General features: G+C 41.7%; 7 protein-coding genes across 11 annotated transcripts; 2 read left to right on the forward strand and 5 right to left on the reverse strand.

Moving 5' to 3' along the window:
- Positions 1 to 671: 671 nt before the first annotated feature.
- Positions 672 to 2,818, reverse strand: LOC129588236 (spastin-like). Its single transcript, XM_055482401.1, has 6 exons — positions 2,501 to 2,818; positions 2,171 to 2,313; positions 1,828 to 1,955; positions 1,599 to 1,758; positions 1,102 to 1,447; positions 672 to 936 (listed from the first exon to the last, which is right to left on the reverse strand). The coding sequence occupies exons 1-6, from the start codon at positions 2,680 to 2,682 to the stop codon at positions 672 to 674; spliced, it is 1,224 nt and encodes a 407-aa protein (XP_055338376.1). The 5' UTR covers positions 2,683 to 2,818.
- Positions 2,819 to 3,701: 883 nt separating this feature from the next.
- On the forward strand, positions 3,702 to 5,396 carry LOC129588058 (uncharacterized). Of its 2 annotated transcripts, none has more exons than XM_055482086.1 (3): positions 3,702 to 4,250; positions 4,814 to 5,047; positions 5,227 to 5,396. In XM_055482086.1, the coding sequence occupies exons 1-3, from the start codon at positions 3,962 to 3,964 to the stop codon at positions 5,256 to 5,258; spliced, it is 555 nt and encodes a 184-aa protein (XP_055338061.1). In that variant the 5' UTR covers positions 3,702 to 3,961; the 3' UTR covers positions 5,259 to 5,396. The 2 variants fall into 2 exon arrangements, with proteins under 2 accessions (XP_055338061.1, XP_055338060.1); XM_055482085.1 differs by having other exon boundaries at positions 3,717 to 4,250; positions 4,748 to 5,047; positions 5,227 to 5,365.
- LOC129588057 (B-cell receptor-associated protein 31-like) lies at positions 5,351 to 7,492 on the reverse strand. The gene is made up of 6 exons (XM_055482083.1): positions 7,187 to 7,492; positions 6,998 to 7,095; positions 6,703 to 6,856; positions 6,232 to 6,437; positions 6,069 to 6,169; positions 5,351 to 5,702 (listed from the first exon to the last, which is right to left on the reverse strand). The coding sequence occupies exons 1-6, from the start codon at positions 7,276 to 7,278 to the stop codon at positions 5,649 to 5,651; spliced, it is 705 nt and encodes a 234-aa protein (XP_055338058.1). The 5' UTR covers positions 7,279 to 7,492; the 3' UTR covers positions 5,351 to 5,648.
- A 514-nt stretch (positions 7,493 to 8,006) lies between these two features.
- LOC129588059 (peroxynitrite isomerase THAP4-like) lies at positions 8,007 to 9,796 on the forward strand. Its single transcript, XM_055482087.1, has 5 exons — positions 8,007 to 8,027; positions 8,409 to 8,676; positions 8,846 to 8,961; positions 9,164 to 9,267; positions 9,390 to 9,796. The coding sequence occupies exons 2-5, from the start codon at positions 8,411 to 8,413 to the stop codon at positions 9,537 to 9,539; spliced, it is 636 nt and encodes a 211-aa protein (XP_055338062.1). The 5' UTR covers positions 8,007 to 8,027; positions 8,409 to 8,410; the 3' UTR covers positions 9,540 to 9,796.
- A 131-nt stretch (positions 9,797 to 9,927) lies between these two features.
- Positions 9,928 to 16,153, reverse strand: LOC129588049 (alpha-aminoadipic semialdehyde synthase, mitochondrial-like). Of its 2 annotated transcripts, XM_055482070.1 has the most exons (17): positions 15,167 to 16,153; positions 14,990 to 15,086; positions 14,416 to 14,689; positions 14,073 to 14,128; positions 13,752 to 13,977; positions 13,535 to 13,662; positions 13,297 to 13,409; positions 13,053 to 13,214; positions 12,836 to 12,947; positions 12,470 to 12,529; positions 12,145 to 12,346; positions 11,806 to 12,061; positions 11,615 to 11,723; positions 11,410 to 11,550; positions 10,743 to 11,009; positions 10,414 to 10,683; positions 9,928 to 10,302 (listed from the first exon to the last, which is right to left on the reverse strand). In XM_055482070.1, the coding sequence occupies exons 1-17, from the start codon at positions 15,307 to 15,309 to the stop codon at positions 10,066 to 10,068; spliced, it is 2,853 nt and encodes a 950-aa protein (XP_055338045.1). In that variant the 5' UTR covers positions 15,310 to 16,153; the 3' UTR covers positions 9,928 to 10,065. The 2 variants fall into 2 exon arrangements, with proteins under 2 accessions (XP_055338045.1, XP_055338046.1); XM_055482071.1 differs by lacking the exons at positions 14,990 to 15,086; positions 15,167 to 16,153 and adding an exon at positions 14,278 to 14,318 and having other exon boundaries at positions 14,416 to 14,547.
- Positions 16,154 to 17,401: 1,248 nt separating this feature from the next.
- On the reverse strand, positions 17,402 to 18,802 carry LOC129588050 (peptidyl-prolyl cis-trans isomerase NIMA-interacting 1-like). Of its 2 annotated transcripts, none has more exons than XM_055482073.1 (4): positions 18,540 to 18,802; positions 18,152 to 18,310; positions 17,733 to 17,854; positions 17,402 to 17,673 (listed from the first exon to the last, which is right to left on the reverse strand). In XM_055482073.1, exons 1-4 carry the CDS (start codon positions 18,589 to 18,591, stop codon positions 17,578 to 17,580), a joined length of 429 nt encoding a protein of 142 aa, XP_055338048.1. In that variant the 5' UTR covers positions 18,592 to 18,802; the 3' UTR covers positions 17,402 to 17,577. The 2 variants fall into 2 exon arrangements, with proteins under 2 accessions (XP_055338048.1, XP_055338047.1); XM_055482072.1 differs by having other exon boundaries at positions 18,152 to 18,367.
- A 2,734-nt stretch (positions 18,803 to 21,536) lies between these two features.
- On the reverse strand, positions 21,537 to 22,439 carry LOC129588101 (kxDL motif-containing protein CG10681-like). Of its 2 annotated transcripts, none has more exons than XM_055482164.1 (2): positions 22,201 to 22,305; positions 21,537 to 22,098 (listed from the first exon to the last, which is right to left on the reverse strand). In XM_055482164.1, the coding sequence occupies exons 1-2, from the start codon at positions 22,209 to 22,211 to the stop codon at positions 21,675 to 21,677; spliced, it is 435 nt and encodes a 144-aa protein (XP_055338139.1). In that variant the 5' UTR covers positions 22,212 to 22,305; the 3' UTR covers positions 21,537 to 21,674. The 2 variants fall into 2 exon arrangements, 1 of the variants encoding a protein (XP_055338139.1); XR_008690444.1 differs by having other exon boundaries at positions 21,958 to 22,098; positions 22,292 to 22,439.
- Positions 22,440 to 22,519: the final 80 nt, after the last annotated feature.

A 22,519-nucleotide genomic window follows, 5' to 3' on the forward strand; every position in this document is an offset into this window, starting at 1 on the left:
GGGCTTCAATGACATCCGACAACGTTATTGGATGCTTCTGTAACATACGACATTCATCGAAGATCGAACTATAATACCTAGAGTAGTTAAGGAGAATTTATACTATTCGCTAGCGCACGCATTGCGCCAGCGAGAATAGTCAAAAGATGTCGAAATCGGTATTATCTCTTCTTAAACGAATCTCCTAGCAGAAGTACTACATCTACCGGTGTTCCGGTACTATAATCTTATTACAGCGTAAATATAAAATTAATCTGCTGCAAGCCAAAAATACCTGTGTCTGCAATTCTTTCGCCACTTCCTTTATTGTTTTGCCTCCTCTTAAGCGCCTGAACTTAGCCCGGAAAGCATCTCTGCACAGATCACGAACGTCAGCTCCAGAAAAATTTGCAGTTTTCTCAGCAACAGTCTCGATATCCAAAGACGTTAAGCTGTGGGTGTCTTTATTCAGTTCCAGTGTGAGCATTTGCGTGCGAGACATTTTATCAGGAAGTGGAACGTACAATCGATGTGTAAATCGGCGCCGTGCAGCATCGTCAATTTCCTGGGGCGATTGGTTGCGCCGATGACGAACACTTTCTTATCTTTGTCAGTTTTGATACCTTCCATCTGTGCGAGAAATTCAGTTTTCATTCGTCGGGATGATTCATGTTCTTCACTGTTCCGACGACTCAAAAGGGCATCGACTTCATCCATAAAATGACAGCCGGCGCCTTCGTACGGGCATACTGGAACATGGCGCGCACTAACTTCTCGCTCTCCCCGGTCCACTTCGATGTGAGGGTTGATGGGGTAACAGAGATAAACACAGTCCGTTTCCAATCGTCATTTCCTTTCACCAACTGCGCAGCAACCCACCTACCAATCAGTGTCTTCCCGGTTCCGGGTGGGCCAAACAGTAAAAGTCCTTTGGGTGGTATATTAAGTCCGGAACACCTTCAAGATGATTAAAATAGTGCTTATTGTTAGGCAAAATGTTGTGGAACACTAATGAAGCACTTTTACCGCAGTTTTGGAACTAATAAAACATAGGAGGAAATGCAAGTTATTCTTGATTGTATGCACGGAAAAACGTCTTTTTATTTTGTACTTAGTACTTACTCCACCATTAACGGCAAAATAACGGACAGCTCCAGATTTTGTTTCACATCGTCCAAACCAACTACTTCCCCCACATCGCAAAGGTCTTCCGGAGTGACCACATATTCTTCAAACATCTCCACTAGTTTTGACATTTCGTTTTCATCCTTGGACTTCGCTGCCATAGGCGGAAGTCTATTTCGCTCAGACACGGGTGCTACAAAAGGCTGCGACAAAGGGCGCGCTCCGGCCTTCAATTCAGCCGGAACAGTCTCACCCTTTTCGACCATTTCAACAACCAGCTGTTCTTTGGCAGTTTTGAATGAGGACGGTGCGGCAACAGTTTCCGATTCAGGTGGGCGCGGCCCTATAAAAACGAACTGCGTTATTAACGTTAACGCTAACTGTGTCATTAACTACCTTCTTGTACTTGTTCATTTAAGTACTCTACATCATCCCTGTTTTCCATACCTTCATATTTCATTTCTCGAATTATTCGCTCGCTCCAAGTCGCTTACCTTCAACAGAGCCACTCTGACTGTGTCCGAGCTTTTCGGGCAAAACAGCGGGATTATTAATTCGCGAAGTGTCTCTCCTGGGAACGGTGAAGCCGGAATTCGCTGGTACGGCTTTTCGCTTCGCCACAACTCTTGCGGGCTGAATTCCACTTGAAAATTTCTGCAAAATCCATACACTACTTAGTAGGTTATCGAACATTTTGAAATCGGACCATTGATTTGAATTCACCGCCTGAGCTGCTTTCAGCGGATCTTGGTAAACAGCTCGGAACTGTTCAGCCGACAAAATATGCTCTTCAATATCGGCGTCGGTGGGCATGCTCGGGATGCTTTCTTCGACTTTCCACGTCGAATGGACTGTAAAAAGCGGATGTTAGAATTGAACTCGGCAACGTAGCAGACTCTGAACTTATGTAAGTGAAAGGCATTCAGAAAACGCCTATGTTTTACATAAACGCCTATATCACATTGCATTTAATGTGCAGAAAAAGAAGCAATGGTTTCCGCAGTTTTGAATGTAACTGTTGAGAACCAGCGCACTCTGCACGTAAAGTTTCAGTAAGATAATTCACCTGGATTGACTCCCGTTAAACGCTGCTCGACAGCACCCCGGTGATTGTTAAGTCCGCCGTTTTCTATTGTCCCATCCATCAACGCGGTGTACTTCTCCAGTCGCTCCATGTGCCAGCCGGATTGGGAATCGCTTGTTTGCTCACTAGATAATTTGTACCCTAATTAAATTTAAGGCTTCCCTGACACTTTACTTGGGCTGTGAGGACACATCGTCTGATACAGATACCGGAAAGAAGAGATTTCTGGGACAACGCACAATTGACAACCAACACAGCGGTAAGATGGCTGGGTTAACTGCGCAGAAGCTGATGCAATCAAACATCTCATACCTGAACGAGTTCGTAGTTAGAAGAGTCCGTAAGGCTTGAGCTTTTTCAGCAGCAGAATCTCCAGATTGTTTCGAAGCTGCTCCCAAATCTAGATTCATCTTATGGGCTAGCAGGTTCTGGTACAGTGATTCAGGATCCAGATACCATTCGCCATCGCTAGGATCGTGCTCGTTCGTGTCCATAACTGGCTGCGAAATTTCACCGTGCTTTAATTTGGTTCACCAAGTTAACCTGATATTCCTTTTTGATTCTGTCATGAGAACGACAGGTTTAGTAATCCCAGATTACACAATACCTTTAAAAATAAAACTTACAAAATTTTTTAAATCTGGAACTTTTTTACTTGATAAACTGATAAGTACTTACACTGCACTGCCGCCATCCATTGTCCGTAGCGTTAGACCGTACCACTGCTGATGCAGTTACGTGAATCTTAAAGACCGGAAGTTAAAAATTAATTTTAATATCAGAATAGCGATGGCGCAGAAACCGGAATTGATTAAGCCTTATGAGTTATGATTTATTTATGAATCTTACGCAAGATCGACAAACCGATTCCTTTGACTCTCTGACACTACAATTATACATTAAGCAAAACAAAAAGAATTAAAATCTGTTTTTGGCTCCAATGCCCCATTGCCAATCGTTAATCAGCAATATTTGTGTATTGTATTTAGGCTTTCGAGGTTTGTCATAATTTACTACTCTGCATTCTTGGTCTTCGAATCGAAGTTTTTTTCGGTGCAAACCAACCACTGTTGTTGGGTCTGAGCTCGTAGCTATACACGACCTACTACTCGTATTTGGTTACGTATTCTTAATAAGTTTACGGGTTACCGCAAGTGTTTCGCATCAATACCATCAATACCGCATCAACTTTACTTTGTAACATGCATTTTTCTGGAGTACAGATACAAGACTAACAGGAGTGAAAGTACAGATATGTCTGTATCCCGAAATCTGACATCGATAACGATTGCAGAATGTAAGCTGTTGTTTTATTGTTATTGTTCGTCAGTTAAATACAATTGTTCTGTTGTTGCTGATGTGCACCGCCAAGTCTGTACGTACGTCCGAGACCAGCTGTCACGAAGAGATCACCTACGCGCCAAGTGGACACCGGATATGATGCAATAATATCCATCGATGAGCGCGGATCAGCTTGTCAAACTTGCACACTGATAGTACAATCAACTTTGATCAGGGGCAATAAAACGATCGTTTCCGTTTTTGCGAACTAACTGGCCAGTGGTACAATATTGTAACTGAATAGCCCACACCGCATCAAATTTCCACATCGCCCATAAATACCCTTGACGGCGTCGCACGCTCATTTACTTTTACTTCAACCGATTCTAGACTGTTAAAGCGGTAAAACAATTTGTTTTGTCTGTTCCATGAAAGCGATTGTGTAGCCAAGAGTATCCAGCTGATTATCCAATAATTTCGTGCCTGCTTGTAATGACTCTTCGACTCGTCACCTTTGCGGTGCTGTCGGCATTAGCCGCGGTACGAGCGCAGGAAGATCTCATACGGATGATGATGCTGTCCAGTCTGTTGTCGGGTGGAGGATTTGGAGGCGGCGGACAGTCCGCTCCGCAGCAGAATACTCACATGATGACTGGCTTCGAAGGGGATCCGCGCAGTAGCGGCGGAAGTGCAACGGGGATTTCCTCGCAGTCGTCTAATCCGGGCGGTCTGTTCGGTGGACTGATGGGGCTTCTGTCGCGTAACGCTGGAGGAAATGCCGGTAAAGTGCAAACCCTGCTTGGCGTACAAGCAGTAGTATCTTGTAAAACAGTAATAGTGTTTAATTATCGACAATTAAGAACCAAGTATCTTTGAAATATTAATACTAATTTTGTTTTTGCTTTAACTTACAGTAAGAAAAATTCTTATCACAGTAAGTCTGCAATAAAAAAAATAATTCAATGTATATCGTACGATTGTTCTAATAATTTGCAAAGGTATATTTTAAGGGTACTTGCAACCTATTGAATCTAAAAACAGTATTAAGCTTGGGCGCACTCTGCGTTTGCTTTGTACTTCACTCATAACAGTTTTCGGAAATTATCCAAAATATTCGAATATTAAAAGTGCATTGTGGCGGCAAAATTTGTGAACATGCTTAACGAGGTTGTATGCCGCAGACCTTAAGCTTTAGATTTATTTTCGATTGGCTATTTCCAATATCTTGGTTCTCGGAATTGCTCAATTTCTAATCGAGCTATATGGCATATTTTAAAGCGCCTCTGCTTCTGGATGTCGACGGTGATATTCTCCGCTCTCAGTTATGGCAACGTGGCCTTTTAGGAGGAACTGGTGCGGGAAGTCCCGGGGCGGGTCACGCGGAAGCCGGTCCCGCATCGCCGGTAAACCACCGAGACGCCAGTCCCGTTAACAGCCCACTGGTCAACGGGGCTGCGCCCAGCGGAACGGGTGCGCACCCTGCCAGAGCGCGATCCATGCCCCTGCATATCGAATTCGCTAGCAACGCCGGTCCGGCTGAAAGCAAACCTGCCAACGAAAGACAGAACTATGCCTCAAGTAATTACTGACATTTAGATACGATTACACAGCAGAGTAGCGAAGTTGTTTCAGCGGTCGTTAATCGCAATTTCGTGTTTGTATGTATCTTGGAAACATCGTAAAACACATCACCGCATCATCGCTAGATTTCCCTATTCATTCCCTCGGCTTACTTCCAAATGACCACTTTTTTGCAGGTTCGAATCATGCAACTCCTAAAAACCAGTAAACGATGGACCCATGGATGATTGACCTCACTTCCTGGCTCCTGTAGTAGTATTCGTAGATAAACATCCTGCTTGTGTTTGTTGAAACTGCATATTAATGATAACTAATTTAATTTTGTATGTAACCAATGCAACATAAGAACGCGAATACAGTAAACAAAAGAACACAGAGTAGTGATTAAGGAGCATCAACTATCATAACGAAAATCACAAATCTTCTCGCGGTCTTCAGCATTTATAATGTCAAAATGCGAAAGTAGGTAGAAAGCGTCTTTTTAAACTAGGAAAACCATATTTCCAACAGATTCCAGGGACTGAACAGTCAAGCACCAATCATTACATGCAGGGCGATACTAAGAAGACGGTAAACCATTTTACTGACAGAACTCCTGTTAATCGTTTTTTCGGTCTGAAACTGCGTCTCCCACAATAAGAGCGTGCGCTTTCTGTAAAAAAATAAAAACGGATTCAGTTGTGAGAATCAGCAATCAACTGAACACAGTAACTATCCACATTTCTTCCCGAACACATCACTCTCAACTGCTACCGTTCGTTTACTGTATGTTTTACAATTCTGAACCACGCAACATTTTATTTACAAATTTTGTGAATAACTAATTTTGCGAATTAAACTGAAAACTGATTAGTGTAGCACTGAACCATTAACTTTATTTCGTTTTCAACATAAAACACGGTTTACATTATTTTATGTAAATATATATACAGCTCTAAAATTTTGATACGCATGCCCAAATTTTGATACGCATGCCCATAACATTTTGTTCCTTCAGTTCATGGAGTAACTAACATACCTGCAATTTTTCGTGTTCAGCCAGCAAACGATCGTACTCGGAAGTCAGGCCTTCACTCTGCATTTTAATAGCATGCAAATCCTTGTCCTTTACCTCGAGTTCTGCAAACGAAAAGCATTAACCTTGTACAGCGAAAACTGAAAAAGCAAATTCCGAAATGTACCTTTGGCAGCTGATCGCAGGTCTCCTTCAAGTTTCAGAATCTGAGCTTTCAAGGCAGCTTCCGCCTCCGGGATTGATTTTCCTTTCTGCTCGTTCAACATTTCGCGAGCCATTTTAGAGGCATTTTCGGCTTGTTTGATAACCGCACTGTTGGAAATAATCAACTGCGCTTCGTAGGACAGCTTTCCGGCCAACGATTTGATGATACTACAAGGAAAAAAAACGTTTTGCTCATATCTACTGTGAGTCAATCACGCAGCTTATTGCTTACAATACACAAGCCCACAATTTTTGCGTGTTATGTAAAGCCACAAGCTTCAAACCGCTGACCGATGTACGCTTACTGCAACTTGCAAGTGAGTTGCCATTAGATTCATTTTTATTTTCAGTTGCAGTTTAGTAGCAGTTACAATTCTAAATATATTTTCCGTAACCCAAACACGGGAAACCAAAATTAAGGAAGCCCACTTACTAGAAAAGGAACAAAGCGAATCCGGCAATGTAAAAATTCCTTTGGGCTCTGAACAACTTCATGTGGAACTGCACTTCAGCAGCCGGGGCCTGTGATGCCACATCAGCCAAATCGACGAATGATTTGGTATACCGACTGACATCCCGGATGGCATCTAAAGCGTACACATTATACACATTTGTATAAAGGCTATATGTGAAACAAACACGTATTTCGATTAAAGAATCATCCTATTAATAACTAAAATCGGATAATCCACGTCATTAATGACGGACAATCTCTAAAGGGAACTTACCCAGAAGGAGAAGGCCCATTACACCCACTAAAATGTGCTGAACGTATTTGTACTTCTTTATCAGCAGCACAAGCCGCGAGTTGAAAAATCTGTGCCATCTGTAAAAAAGGAAACGCCAATACATCTGGAGTGGGTCTGCTTCCGAAGCGAAAGTTGCCCCAACATCGTATCAGGACTTAAGAGACCTACGTAGTCGGATTGATGAAAGGCAGGAGCATCAAGATCGTAAACGCGATTTCTGCGTATAAAATAGCAGCAATAGCAGTCCACTGCAGACTCATTTTGTTCGTTAATTTACTGAGCTTCCACAGAAAAACCCGACTAGTAAAGTATTTCGGAAATAACTTGATTATCAAAGAAACCCGGGTGAACAGGAGATCGCTTCAATTTGGTACAAATAATTATTTTCATAAATTTAGAACTTTATGACTTTGTCGTTATGATTTCCACTGATAAAACACACAAACGCAACAAATTCCAACTTCCAAGGTTATGGTCCGAGATGCTCCTGATGCAGAGACATCCTATTGGTGCAGAACCGCAATGAATCACAACGGGGATTTCCTAAAAACTGGGCTTTTTTCTTTTCGGTCATAATTGACTACTGGAGGCGTCTGGCTTTCTCCGCACAAGACAGCTAGGGCATCCGCCAGGTATGTCACTGCATCATAGAACCGCCTTCGGCCAGCCCTGAGCCCGCTGCACAGTACGTTTCGGCTTTGTTGTCATTATTCTCTGTCTGACAGTCGGACTACTACTTTGATCTTCCCGCTTCCGTAATAAATTTACGCTTTATTGATGGTGTTGCATTTTGTTTCACTTGCGGTCTACGGGTGTCCTATCAGTTTCGATGATAAAGATTTTATTTGATGTTATTATTTGGGCATAAAACTGAACGTTTCGCTTTGCATAGTCAGAGTTGCTGTCGAGTTCGGCGAGCTGTCATTCCGGAATCCGCGGTATGTGTATAAAACTAGTAAAAGTACACAGTACCGATATAATTCTAACCCCAGACTTCCCCAAGCGAAAGGTACAGGTACGCATACTGCTTACATACATGAAACTAAGCTCTCCGTTTTGTTGGAATACGTAACTCGGCTTTGTGGAGCTGGATTTCGCCTTTCTTGATCAGTACAGCGCAGCGCTGTGTGGCTTGTGCCTCAATTAAGCCGTTAAAAACGCAAAAATTTCGTAGTATTTGGTGCAGCTCTTTTAGAGTACATTCAATACAAGGTAACAAGTATTTCGATTATCAGTGCCGTTGAAAGTGGGTTCGGAATACTGGGTGGTAGGATGAAAATACAATTTATGTGTTGTCTCCCAAACTGAACTGCTGTCTGTTCACTGTTGTAAACTAATTATTAAATAATTGAGAGCATTATTTTAGGATATTTACGGTGGTGTGCTTCAGTTATGTCGCAAAGTCAGTCAACGTTTGCCGAGCCGTCGACCCCGATGAGTGTACATAAATCGGAGCCCCAGGCGATTGGTGGATCTCCTCATAAAAATTATCCTTGTCAACCTCGCTTTCTACCGGATCAGCTGGAGTGCCTTGCTTGGCTTGCTGGCAAGTGGAACGTTTTTGAACCTGGGAAATGTCATTATCCCACGATAAAGGATTTTGCTTACGCGGAAAAGATCGAGTTCGTTTTTGGGGGCCAGCCCATGTTGGACTATAAGTAAGGCTAGCTACGTTCACTGTTGGGCATCCCTGCTCTACTCCACGGTCTTCCGTGATTTCGCAGTCTACAACAATTTCTCTGTGGGAAACAAAATTATGTTTGTTTGGTTTGAGCATAGTAGTACGTACTTCCCTTTGCTCTTCGCATTTTGAAAATATGTTTTCAGGGCGGAATCCTGGGATCCTTCATCGCAGCCTCACAAACTTTTACATCGCGAGCAAGGTTTTTTGCGGATCAAACCAGGCACTAACCAGATTGCTTTTGTTTTGGCTCATAACTTCGGTGCGTTTCCGTGTATATTTCTCCTGGTTTGTAGATTAATTGAATATATGCATTTAATTGCGCTTTCATATCCGCCGGTTTGTGGTTTTATACTGTAGCTTTGGATTGATTATTGTATGTGTACTTCGAGCTAGATCAACTTGTCAGCAGTTTCCGTTGTTTGTAACTTATAGTTGTCAATATTGTTTGTATATTTTTCTAGGAGTGTCCGAAACACTGGAAGGGACTTGCATGAAAAATCAGCTGGTTGTGGAGACGACTGGGATCAGCCGGATGTCCTTTGCAGCGGAACCAGCTGTCGTGCGAGTAAGTCGTAAAAAGATTTATTCGTCGTTTTTAATTATTGCAGTTAGGGCGTTGTGTTTTTGTTTTGAAGTTGCCGTAAGTTGACAACAACACTGAGTTGCATTGCTTGTGTCCTTATACAGACTCGCCGAACTTATAAATATGATCCAGAAAAGGAAGAACTGGAGCACATTATGGAAATGGAAACAAAGAAGACGCCTCTGACTGAGCATCTCCGCATCAAATACAAGCGTGCCACCCATACAAGTTCGGACGATGCATTAAAGCATTAAATCTGAATTACGAGACATTTCTGTCTGACAAAGTACAAACTGTTTACTCTGTGGAAGATTTGTTCCGACAGGTTTCATCATGCACAGTCTCTCAATTGTTCCTTGCTTTCTTTTCCCAACTTATTCGGTGTTGTATAACATCAAATTTGCCTTTAGTTTTTGTATTCGTAAACGAACTTTAGTAAGTAGTGGCCAGTCGAGAGTTAATGCACGCCACGGTTGAATTATTTTATAACGAAAAATTAATAAATTTAATAAAAAACGAAATACGAAGTTTCTGAAAAATTTAATACGAAGTATCTATATTTCGGGTACAGTACTAGTATTGCAGTCTATGGTTGAGATTCTGAGAACGAATGAATATCTTCGATTGTTAACAAAATTTATTCTTTTCTTCATTTCCCGCTTTCAGGAAATCAAATCGAAATTCACCGGATTGAGCAGCGAATATGAACCACAGGCAATTACAAAAACACGGATCACTCTTAATGTTAAAAATTCAAAACACGGCACACTGTTGTAACTCTTAATTATTAGAATCAGATCTTCGCGAGTGCTGGATTGCTTTGATGCCTTCTTGCTCCAGCCGTTTCAAGACGGGTCGGTAGATGTCTTTTGAAATCGGAACAACCATACCTCTTCGTTGGATCTCTTTGTCCAACAGCATCTTTGTACCGATGGCTGCGGGAAATCCTACGGTTTTCGCCATCGCCGTATATCCATTCTGTTCGCCGTAAACGACTAATGTGATTTCTCGCATTTCCTAAAACACAAAAACTTCTGTCCTCATGATATCTCGATGAAATTTATGTAAAGTATTAAAGGAATTTCTAGCGCCGGATGGGAGTGTGGATGTTGGTTTAACTCGACACACCTTGCTGTTGTTTGGCCAGAGTATTCCGATATCATGCCGCAATATCACCATGTCCCGTTCATTTTTGCCATAGGACAAACGATCCTTTAAGTAGTGAGCCAAGGTATCCAATGGAGTGTTCCTCTTTTCAACTTCCGTATCGTCAAAAAGGCCTAGCTGAGCCATGGCTTCCACTCTTTGAGGAGAACCCGCTTTGTCAACTACTGCTCTTTTTAGATTCTCCACTAACGCGTCTGAATTCTGACTGGCCAGCGTAGCTATCAGTTGCCTCTATAATTCGTTGTAAATTTAAAAATTAAATTAGAAGCAAGTGACTAACAAAGTCCTACCCATGTCAAAGAAGGCCCGTCGGGATGAAGCGCGGGATGCGGCGTCGTTTGCAAGAGGCCGGTTCTGATCAGTCCAATCAAACAGTCAGCATAGCCTTTGTATCTCAAAGTTCCTCTCATACAAGTTTCGGCTCCTTCGATTCCGTATTCTTGAAGATAATGAAGTGAATCCCGGTTCGAATAACCTTCTAAATTAAAACCGGGGAGGAAATCAAAGGATTTGGCGCTTTCCATCAATGGTATACCGCCCGGCGGAATTTCCTTGACCTTTACAACAGAAAATAATGGAATTTAACTGATGATGTATGACACCGCAAGATTATCATACGGTAACTCGCATACGGTGACTCTACTTAATATGTTTAATTAATGGGTAACATCTATCATAATATTACTAAACTAACTAAACTAAACTAAACTAAGGTTTAGTAATATTATGCATCTATATAACAAATCCATGCAAGGGATTTAATTAAATGAAAGAAAAAACGGCCAGCATGTGAACAAACTGACGTTAACATATTTCGCATGCACAAAACTTATTACACATGGCACTTTAAATCATCTGACAATTTCAGTGAACAAGTTCTGTGTTCCATAAGTCGCAGAGGTGGTTTTCCTGATATGGAGTTAAGCCACTTATCGCATATACTGTGCTCTAATATACCTGATTGCTTTCAATATATCTTGCACCGTTGAGAGCTGCCAAGAAAACACTGGCCGGATTCCAGCTGAACTTGTATCGCAAAGGATTAGTAGCAAACTCTGGGGCGGGCAGACCACCACAAAAAGACCGAAAAGATGTGACCTAAATAAAAGAGGAGACATATACGGTAACCAGTTTTCGGTTTTCATAGATAATGCTTTCTAACCTTTCCTCCTAGTTCTTTCACTTCATCAAAACATTCCATCGCTAACAAATGGTCAATACCGGGGTCAAGACCCATTTCGTTCAGTATGGTCACTTCTGCATCCGCTGCTCTAAAATTTATAAATGTTGTTTGATATTAAGCGATGATAATAATGTCTTTGTGGGTATGCATAACCGGAGGGTCAGATTTACCTTTTAGAAATGTGTTCACCAGCTGGTTGTTTGGTTAATGAGCTGCTATAACTGGCCGTAACCATATTCACTTTATGATTTATACATAGCTCGGCAACTTTGGGATGTAATGAATAAGGCAAAAGGCTGACCACAACGTCGTAATCCGGAATCATTTTATTCAGCTGATCTGGATTACGGTGAACATCCAAATGCACAGCATCGGTATTCTTATACTTCTGAGCCAACTGGTCAGCTTCGTCTTTCAGGGCCGAGGCTAATGGTAAAAACAACAGTGAAAATGTAAGCCCACACCAAAAGAACTTTCAGGGAAACGTCACATTTAAAGTTCGGTCGTACCAACAGTAATTACCACATTGCCATCGCGGGAAAGATAGTCTACTACAGGCGGCGCAACATATCCAGCTCCTAAGATAAGAACTTTCTTTGATCCTGCAGCCACATCCATGTTGGTTTTCGCGTGAGACCGCTTTTTGTGTTGCCGCAATTCTTCAATATACTCGAAATTGGGCGTCAGGCGGCCATTGGAAGCGATAACAGCCTGCAAATAAAATCAAACCACAATAACATCACGATCGTAGGACGGCATAATTATCTATATTTGTATGCATCACGCAGGTTCAAAACCGAAAGTGCAGTATCCTGCTAATAAATTCGTACATACGTTTTTGACGACGGGACCGGAGTCATATGTTCCGAACTCCTGCTGCGCGTCTGATTTCAACTGTACAGAAAAACAATTTGTGATTTGCCAAGCGTCCTGTCATTTGGACACAATTCATTTGAAACGCTACATCAGCTGTATGTACATCTAAACTAGACTAGTTTCGAAATACGAACTCGTACGTGAGCCGGCACACTGAGCCGGTGAGCCCTGACAATTAGTGAGTTCTGATTTGTTGAATTATGGTGACATTAGCATAGTACTTTCACATGTTAGCCCTAAACCTTTCCCAATATTATTACGATTAGAAGAATATGTTGCTGCTAACGCTTTGCCTATAGCTGATCAATGAATTTCCCATCTTACCATATCAGGAATGTATGGTAAAAGTAATTCTCCAAAAAAGTCTGTTGCTTCCCTAGGAAGTTGAGCCGGCATGTTATCAATCGAGCAAACAAGCACTCCAGGCCCAGCGAAACTGTAATCAGACCAACATCTCAACGCTGCGATAAAGTTCAAATGATAAAGCGGCGCGATTAATGTCTGAAGATAAAAGACTAGTAGGATAAAAGCCGGTTATTACCTTTCGGTATTGGTATGTTGATTAGCATCGTACAAACAAAATGGTTTATCAATCGTTGTACATTCCGTCATGAACTCTATGGAACCACCCGGGTCTGCACTTATGTCACAAATAGCCAACAGTCTATGAGGAAGCTGTGGACATCCAACACTTGTAGGTAACCTTAGAAATCAGAACAATTTTTTAAAACCATAACTAAACGGTAAAAAACAGAATTACCGGTTACAGAATTATTTTATCTTACCACGGCTGATTTGCGGGTTGCAGGAGTTCCTTTGCATCTGGTATCGTAATTAGTCTAGGGGCGTTGGGAGCCCAATAAATGCCGTTGATAATGCAAGATGCGTATGGCGCAATCTGCAAGATGAAACATTAAGGACAGAAACTAATAACCATGCCTCAAGCAAGATTTCCGGTGCCAACCGAAAACCCTGAAAATCTAAAAGCGATAAAACGATTTACTGTCACAGTGTCACCCATACTTTTTGAGCGAATGTAGAAGAGTAGCGTTGAGGATAATTCGCAAATTCTTCCGGATCGAAAGGACCACCATCCTTTCGAACATAGTGATCATCGCGACTTACGACACATCCATAAACTTTGTTCATGGCTAGAAAAAAGTTACTCAATTCAGTCGTCCGTCTACAGTTTTTGCAGGATGGTCTACATGTAATGATGAGAGGGAATACCACGACAAACCTCCATGAGCTGCCACCTTAGGAAGATCAGCCGGTTCAACATATTCGTGAGGCAACTCCTGAAACATCTCTTGAGCCCCCTGCGAAACGTTGCCCGAGCCGGTGAAAATAAAGGTAAGAGGTCCGATGGATTTCGGCATGAGGTCGATACTGATTTCATAACCGGCGTCACGGAAGGCTTGCTTGGCCATCGAGCTGCTTCGATAGTTATGGGCTGGACCGATATACTGTACAAGTCATCATAAAATTATTAAATATTACTTGGACTTTAAAACTCACTAAAAAATCTTGGCTGCAGTTCTTATTAAAAGTTGTTGCTCACCATGAATGGAGTATGGTGTCCGAGAGCGAGTAAACGAATCCCCATCCCATGCAAAACTGCAACAAACTACAGTCGTAGCCGTAACGTTGCCCTTAATAATAATTTTATACAAAAAAAATGCATAGTGCATATACTTCGTGTTCTTTAAGTTTTATTGCTTGTCCAAGCAGATCGTTTGAAAAACAGTCAATCACAAATGTTTTACCCTGCAGCACCTGCAAACTTCGTCTTCGGAGACAGTCTCGCCTACACAAAACTGAATTAAATTTTTGTATTTAAGTACGCTTTTGCAAGCATTACTCGATATTGTACTGGCATTTTATCAATAATTCATTGTACATACTGTTAATCATTCCAGCCACGCCGGCCCATTTCCCGAAAGCGACCACGCGTTGACCGTCTTTATCCACCATCTTTTCGTAGTCAATCAGCCGGATATTCTTCTCCAAGCAAGCATCCAGAAGAGGCATATTGGCTTCTTGGGCTTTAATAGTATGCGAGAAAAAGCAATACGTTTTGCCGGGTAAGACCAATTCCGACGGGGGCTTCTTGATTCCAATAATAAGGCTAGCGTCACTGATGTCTTCTTGCACAATCGCCCCGGCAGCAGAATATGACTGCAATGCAACCGAAAACGATGATAGCCCTACATCCACTTGTAGTGGTAGTAATTAGTTATGGCCAAAAAATCAAATGATGCATTAAAAAATCCACAGGTGAGGAGGATAGCTGATGGTGGATTCCTCGGGGATACCGGCATATGTAGAGGCTCTGGACCAGGCATACGTCATATGCTTAATTAAACTGAACGATTACTCACATTTTACATACGCAAAAAAAGCGGCATCTTTGCTAATTTTTATTATCATAAAAATATTTATTCCACTGGCCATTAGAAAAATATCGAGTAGCCACACCTTCATAGGATAAGCCCGTCGATTGGAAGGTTGAACCAAGACCTTCGCGCCCTTGCGAACTAGTTTTCGCACATGCTGAGGAGCAAGAGGCGCTCGTCTGCAAATTAAAATTATTATTGTTCCTGCCGACGTGATCATTAGGGTCAGACTACGAAAATTAATAATGTCCTGGATCACCTTTCCCAAATGGACTGATCTTCCCTTCGAATGGCCATAACCCTGTTCTTCGGCACGGTAATCTTCGTCCGAAAACATGTTTGGGACGTTGCAGAATGTGACCGGAGGTGAACTGGCCATAAAAGCACCCTCCGGATTAACATGTTGATGAAGATTGTTGAAATATCGTAACGCAACTATGCGTACTTCGTACCGGTCAACACCGCGAACAGCAAATTATAGACAAAGCAATATCACGCAGATTCACAAACTTAGAATAATTGCATAACTAGCACGTCCACACGCTTTTTCGGAAAAAGCATCCAGAAAAATGCCGGAGTCTGAGCAGGAATCACTATCACAAAGGTTCTGGTGGGAGTAAGCAGCGAGTACTGTAGCTGATGTACTGCTACAGACAGACTACTGGTATTCAAATCTGCAGGCTCACGCGTTCATAGGCGTTGCGTGTCACCTTTAGGAGATAGGCGAAAATAATAATGCCTAATCAAGAAACATCGTTTCAAATTAAAAATTCTGATATCAATTGAATTATAATAATTTGTTGCACAGGCGACAAATTTCGCCTTCCGGTGACGCTACCAAGTTCAAGGCCAGCGTGCAAGTGCAACGCTGAAATTTTGTCCACCATGTGACATAACCCAGCGCGCACACGGCATTGCGAACTTGAAACACATTCTTTGGTCGACCAGTTTGATGTTTCTAAGAAAAGGATCATAAATATAGAACGCAAGAACTATACGTTCCGATTATATGGTTTTTCTATCCGCAGACAGATACCAGCCCAAGAAGTTATAATTATCAATACAAGCACCACGAACGGAACTGCGGGGACGCATAATGAGTCGTTTTCTTGGCTTCGGGCAAGAGTCCATTCTGGCACTGACATTGAACTGTTGCGTAATGATCGATATCAGGATACGCGCAGTCTCGTTACAAGCGGATACCATTACCGGTCTTTTCTGCCGTAATACTGAGACCATAAGAACAGCTAACAGAATTCACTGCAAGAGCGGTTTTAGGTGGGTACAAGGCCATGTTAAAGCGTTCCTAACTCCCTACCTTTGCTGTTTTAACTACCTTCCGACCCTGTACTTTGCATTGAGTTTACTGTTTACTTGCCGTTGATTGGTCACGCCTAACCGGCTTCTGCCTTCTCTCATAAATGGTGAAATGAAAATCATAAACATACCCGACAACTCGGAAATCTGTTCTCATAGAGTGCTGAAATCTACCGAAAGCTGCTGTGGATCCTTGTGTAAAGTGTATTAGTATTACTAATTTAATCTACGGTCGATACTCCGACGTTTCACCGGTGTCCAGTATGTTGACTGGTCTGGGTCACTTATAATATGGCCTAAAATCTCACGCAATGTCCATTCGACAGTTGTAATCACGTCATAATAACCAGAGATCTAGTAAGTACTAGTACATATGGTGAAAATACCGGCTGCCGAAACTTGAATAACTGCCAGTGTTTCGAAATATTATTATTCTTATCTTATAAGTGTAATTGGGTAAAATAAGCAATATTCCAACCCTACTGAATAGTACTCCAGAATCCCCGAAGTTCTCCAAAAGGAATGCAACATCGGAAGAAAATACATTGCTAATCAAATACATTTCGTTACAGAGTAGCAGGCTAGCAGCATATATTTCTTGTGGATAACTTTGATTATACAGATGATAGGTACTATGGTAGTACAGATCAGACTTTGCCCATCTTTTGGGTGAGGTGAAATTTTCCCCATTTTTCCCATCCCATCTCATCTTTTAGGTGAAAATGAGGATGAGATGGGAAAGAGCCGCAGATGAGGTGAGATGGGCTGGGATTGTTGAAAGATGGGATGGGACCAAGAAACAAATAAAAACAGGAAAAGTTGATATTTTAACCGGTTTTTCAGGCTTGGAGCACGTAAAAATTCACCATACGAGCTCCAAAAACAGAAAATTTTCCGCGCTCCGCGCGGATTTTATCAATAAGTGAGCATATTTTCCTACAAAACCAAATTTTTTTTCGCTGGTGGCTCTGTCGTATGCGGAAACCCTGCAAAATTAGCTTTGTTCAGCCTCTAAAAAATGGGGGTGGAGATGAGATCGCAAAGGTGAGATGGGCTGAAAATTTGTGTAGCCGGGAGTGGGCTGGGGTGGGAATTAGACGGTGGAGATGGAGGTGAGATGAAAGTGGAAAAAGCGAAAATGGGCAAAGTCTGGTACAGATAGAGTCCAGACGCAATGGTGCAAGAAAGAAATTTTACGTTATTCCAGATTCCCTTAGAAAGTAAGCTGCTCTGTAGTCCGAAATGTTGGCAGTTAGCAGTAGCACACACCTTCGTCCCCAATCCCATGATACCAGATTAAAAAATTCAAAATCCAGAGATGCAAGAAACAGCAAGTGAAAAACAAATTTACGGTTATCCGGTTCGCTTTACGATATGTGCTCCGGAGTCTGAGTAGAACGGTTCACTGATTTCTCCAATATTCAAACCAAAAGCCGTGTCCTCGAAAGCCTGCACAGAAAATCATTCTGGTATTTACTACAACGCTTTTCATGCAGGCTCTTGCTTACTTTTTGCATCTGACCCCGCCCGAATTCGCCCAGGTCGCCACCTTTTTGGGCCGAGCTGCAGTCGCTGAACTTGCGCGCCAGCTCGGCAAAATCCGATCCATTTTGGATTTGTGCAAGATAACCTAAGGAGTTATTATTAAAGATATTAAGAAGTACGCTTTAAACCTAGCAGCAGTATTATAGTATAGTATCGCAGCAGTATCGAGCATAGCAGTATTGTGATTTTTTGCATTGTAAGGGTTCACGCTTAATTTTCTAAAACAAGCTTAGCTAACAATCATGTGAAATATATATCAGCAGATAATTATAAGAAAGGCATGGTCCCTCTTCCCAAGCATTCAAACATTCATAAAAAGTTTTTACTCTAATAGATAAATGAAAAGTCCAAAGTTAACTGTTAACAGCAGAATAAAGCATACCTCGCACAATCTGAAGAGCTTCTTCCTTGCTCCTGGTGATATTACTTTCACGCCATGACGAAGGCCTTCGCGATTCTCGATGCTTCACCAAAATATGCGACGCTCGCACCTTGTTCGGCACTGCATTACCACCATCGCCAGAACCGCGGCTTGTGGTACCTGGAGGAGGTTCCCAGCGACTTTCGTTAGTAGTTGCGTTGAAATAGTAAGGTTTACCTGCGAAGCGAATACAAACACTAATGACCAGCAAATCTGCGACCATTACACAAAATCTTGCTACGTATGGTGTTAAATATATGCAAAAGCACATGAGCAAGCACAGAAAATCTACGACTGCCAGAGTAAGGCAGGAGTACTTATACCAAATTAGTATTACAAAATGCCGTACCTGTGGATCGGCTCACACTTTTAACCCATCCATGCGGCAGCTGCTCTTCCATATTTCCAACTTCCCTGCTACCTTCCGCTTTATAGATTTTACAATCAAAACTATCCGAAATAGAGGCTCAGCGCAAAACTAAAATTTTATATTTATTACGAGTTAATTAACATTGAAATACGAGTAACAAGTCAAAGTGACGCTCTAAGATATCTTGCCCTCTATCTCTAACCATAAGTCGCTCTTGTACAGTAAGTACTTATCAGTTCCGTGTTTTGATGTTTGATTCAGCTCAAACAAGCCCGCGGTGGTGGTGCGGCAGCGGTTTGTTTTTCGAGCACGCGTTCTTCCCTCGTATGGGAACAACGCCCTCATTGGCTGTGATAATTTAACATCACAACCAATGAAAATTGTGAAATACCGGATTACACGGCTCGATTATACTAAAATATTTAGTAGCGCCTAATTAGTAGCACCTAACCTCATATCGCGTTGCTATTAAAAAATTTAGTAGCACCTAGATATACTGCACTGCAATAAAATATTACTAGCACCTATTTAGTAGCACCTAGACATGACCTACATCGCATTACTATAAAATATCAGAACACCAAATTAGTAGCACCTAGACATAACTTACACGTGGCTAGAAATAACCTAGAAATATTTGTAGCACCTAATCAGTAGCACCTACATATATTGCACGTGCATTGCAATTTGCAATAAAATATTAATAGCGTCTAATTAGTAGCACCTAGACGAAATTCGCATTGCAAACGCGAATTTATTAAACTATTTAGTAGCACCTAATTGGTAGCGTCTAGACGGTAATGTGATGGTTGCAAACGCGAATTCATTAAAGTATTTAGTAGCACCTAATTAGTAGCGCCTAGACGGTAGTGTAATGAGCCCATTTCGCAATTTCTATTGGTTGTGATCACAGCCAATGAACGCATTGTTCCCATACGAGGGAAGAACGCGTTTATTGTAGCGCCTCCAAGGTCGGGTGCGCGTGCCGTTATGAGCACACTCGTTGTGGCTAGATGGATAAACCTTCGGGTTTTGAAAGATAGTCTACATCGAGCGCGGTTTGGACTTAGATGGGTGACCACTCTGAGTTCAGGCTGCGAGTGCACGGCCCGCAAGGCCTGTGTGCGAAGTGCTTGGCTGAGGCAGCAATACCACCAAGGAGACGGGCACGGGAGATGGAGGATCACAATACCACCCTGGCTACTCAGTAACGGCTTGGACTGAAAGGCCTGTGATGTCCGCAGCACCAATCGTGCCAAATGGAAGTAGACAGGGAGATCAGTCGAAGCAGAGGATTGGCGCCTTCCCTAGAGATGTGCTTGCTGTCTACCTGTTTAGAATTCTCTTAGTCTGGTTCTGTTGAACGTCTTGCTCTGCCCGAGCCGGTTAGCGCCGATGCGCGTTAAAATAAAGCTGGCGCTCGCGTTTGCGAGCTGCTGCATACGATCTGTCTTTGGCAGTGTTATAGCCTCCATTGTAACTCTGCGTGAATGAATTACCGTACTTTGCACAGAATGTTCTGTCTGTCACCTGATTAATGCATTGCTGAACATGTAAACCGAGCCGTTTTCGAAACAACTAGCCGAATAAAGCAATAGCAAAGTACGGCTGTGTTTTTTTGCCGTTGGTTGCCGTTGCTTTACCGTACAACCGCGTGAAATCCATTACTACGGTGGCACCGTAGTATGGATTTTACGCGGTTGTGTTAGAATGTGGTGCTAAAGTAGCGGAAGTGCAAATTATTCACGACGCTGCTGTGAAATTTAATGATTATTATTAATTAATTAATTAGTTAATTTAAATATTATTCACGACGCTATTGTGAATTTGTGAAACGACGCTATTGTAACAGAAGGCGAAGCCGCAGGTGACCCCGAGCTCCGGTACAATACACTGAATACAGATAGGACTCATACGAGTCATAAAATAATAAGCGAGACACAATCAGACACTGCGTCGTGAGTGCTGCGATCTGCGCATTGTTACCGGACAAACTGAAATTTAAAAAAACCCATGACTGGAAGTATGTTAATGACTTGATAAGTGTGGCTGCACTGGCTGGCCAAAATTCTAATACATAACAACGGGCAATATTTTACAATTCAAATAGCAGACTGATAAAGAAAAATACTCAAAGGAACTTCTATAAAACAGCACATATTGTATAAACGGCAAGTTTTGAAGTATATTACGGTTTTCTCTGCAGTGTACCGAACGGGAAAATGTTAACACAGAAAGATCAAAATAGAATTTTCGGTAAAACAGTGAACCCAGCTACGACTACGAGTACAGCAGCAGCACCTTATTTTGAATTATGCAAAATTTTAAATTTTTAAATTTCTAAGCATGAATGAATCCAACGAAGCGTAGAATATATCTGAATTTGACAAATGTACGTATCTTAGAAGTCATGAATAACGATGAGCTTATATATTTTTTGCATTTTAATCTACCACTGATTTATTCCGCGCAGTTTGCGCGGGGTCTACTAGTTGTCATGCTATTTTTTTACCCTCACTGATATAAGTTAAATTAAATTAACAAGCCAGCCTAATAGAAATTACAGAAAACTTCAGCAGTTTTTAAAACTAACAAGGTGTCACGACACAAATGATTTTTTTACTGTACTCGTAGTCTCGTACTTTAGCTATTTAAAAGTTAATTAATGTCAAGTTGTCGACGTCAATTTGAAACAAGTGGTGGTGAAACAGAAATATTCTAAGCGAAACGACCAGATTATACAATTATCCATTGATACTGTACTTCTTTCTTATAGGGTACTTTACACTGATTGTGAAAACCCGATACACAACAACAAATTGGAAATTAAACTGCCAAAATGGAAATAACGCGTCACGGGTAAAATTAGGTTTATAAAAATTATGGATACCGGTATCATGGCAAACGAAAAATGACTTTACAGTTGAAAAGTTAATCTAAAAAATGAAACTTAAACAAAACAGAAACTGTGACGAGATCAATATGGTTGCAAATCAACTGCAAATGGACGCATAAAACCAAACAAAATCCAAACTGCAGGTCATGAACATCCAGGAAAACGGAAACAACAGACTGCGCGTACAAAATTCCAGGACGGCCAAAATGTAATTAAAATCAGTCATTCTCGTCTTCCTCTATTTCGTGCATTTCCGCTTTACTGACTGCATCCGCGTAGTTAGCTGGATACAGTTTGGAGACTTTGGTTTGGACAATTCTTAACCGTTTATACAATGACTCGAGATCTTTCTTCATTTCCAATAAGAGCTTGACGTGGTGTTTGAAGTCAGTAGCGTACGCGTCGATACGCTGATGGCTCAAGGTGTTGCACGTGTCCAGGGTTTCGTTGGCCTTCTCCAGTTTGGCCAGCATTTCACGCTGATCATGCAGCACTGCATTCAGCATTCTATCATCCAGCCAACCTTCAGGTGCAATGCTGGAGCTGGTGCTCGGGGAAGACATACTGCTGGCGGATGCAGTTTCCGAAGGCACTTCGGTTTGGGAATCCAGTTTGCTAGCGGGGTTTTTCAACTTGGATTCTCTGTATAAATGAGGCGAAGACCACGCTTAGATTAAAACCAGCATCAATACTTCTACAGTACACTTAAAGCGAGATACTTAACAGTAACTGCGTAACACTCACAATAACCACATTAACTTTTCCGCTTTCACAATCTTCCAGTTATGCTAATGGCAGATGACAGAAAACTTCTATAGGTTTTTCCGATACTCACCACGAAAGAATCACGAATATCACTGAAATAATAATTCAAATACTTCAGCCTTCAAGATGTAAATCTAATAAAGGGTTATAATATTATAGATAAGTACAGACTGTACAGTATATTTTATCGTTAAAGAAGATCTTAATACGTACAATGTATGGCGTATGCTGTATGTACAGATACGTTTGGGAAGAAATTTTGGGAAGAACACTTGCAACCAACGTAAATACCTTTCGA

This window comes from Paramacrobiotus metropolitanus, unplaced genomic scaffold (assembly GCF_019649055.1).
Source record: "Paramacrobiotus metropolitanus isolate TYO unplaced genomic scaffold, Prichtersi_v1.0 Parri_scaffold0000028, whole genome shotgun sequence".
NCBI classification, from domain to species: Eukaryota; Metazoa; Tardigrada; class Eutardigrada; order Parachela; family Macrobiotidae; genus Paramacrobiotus; species Paramacrobiotus metropolitanus.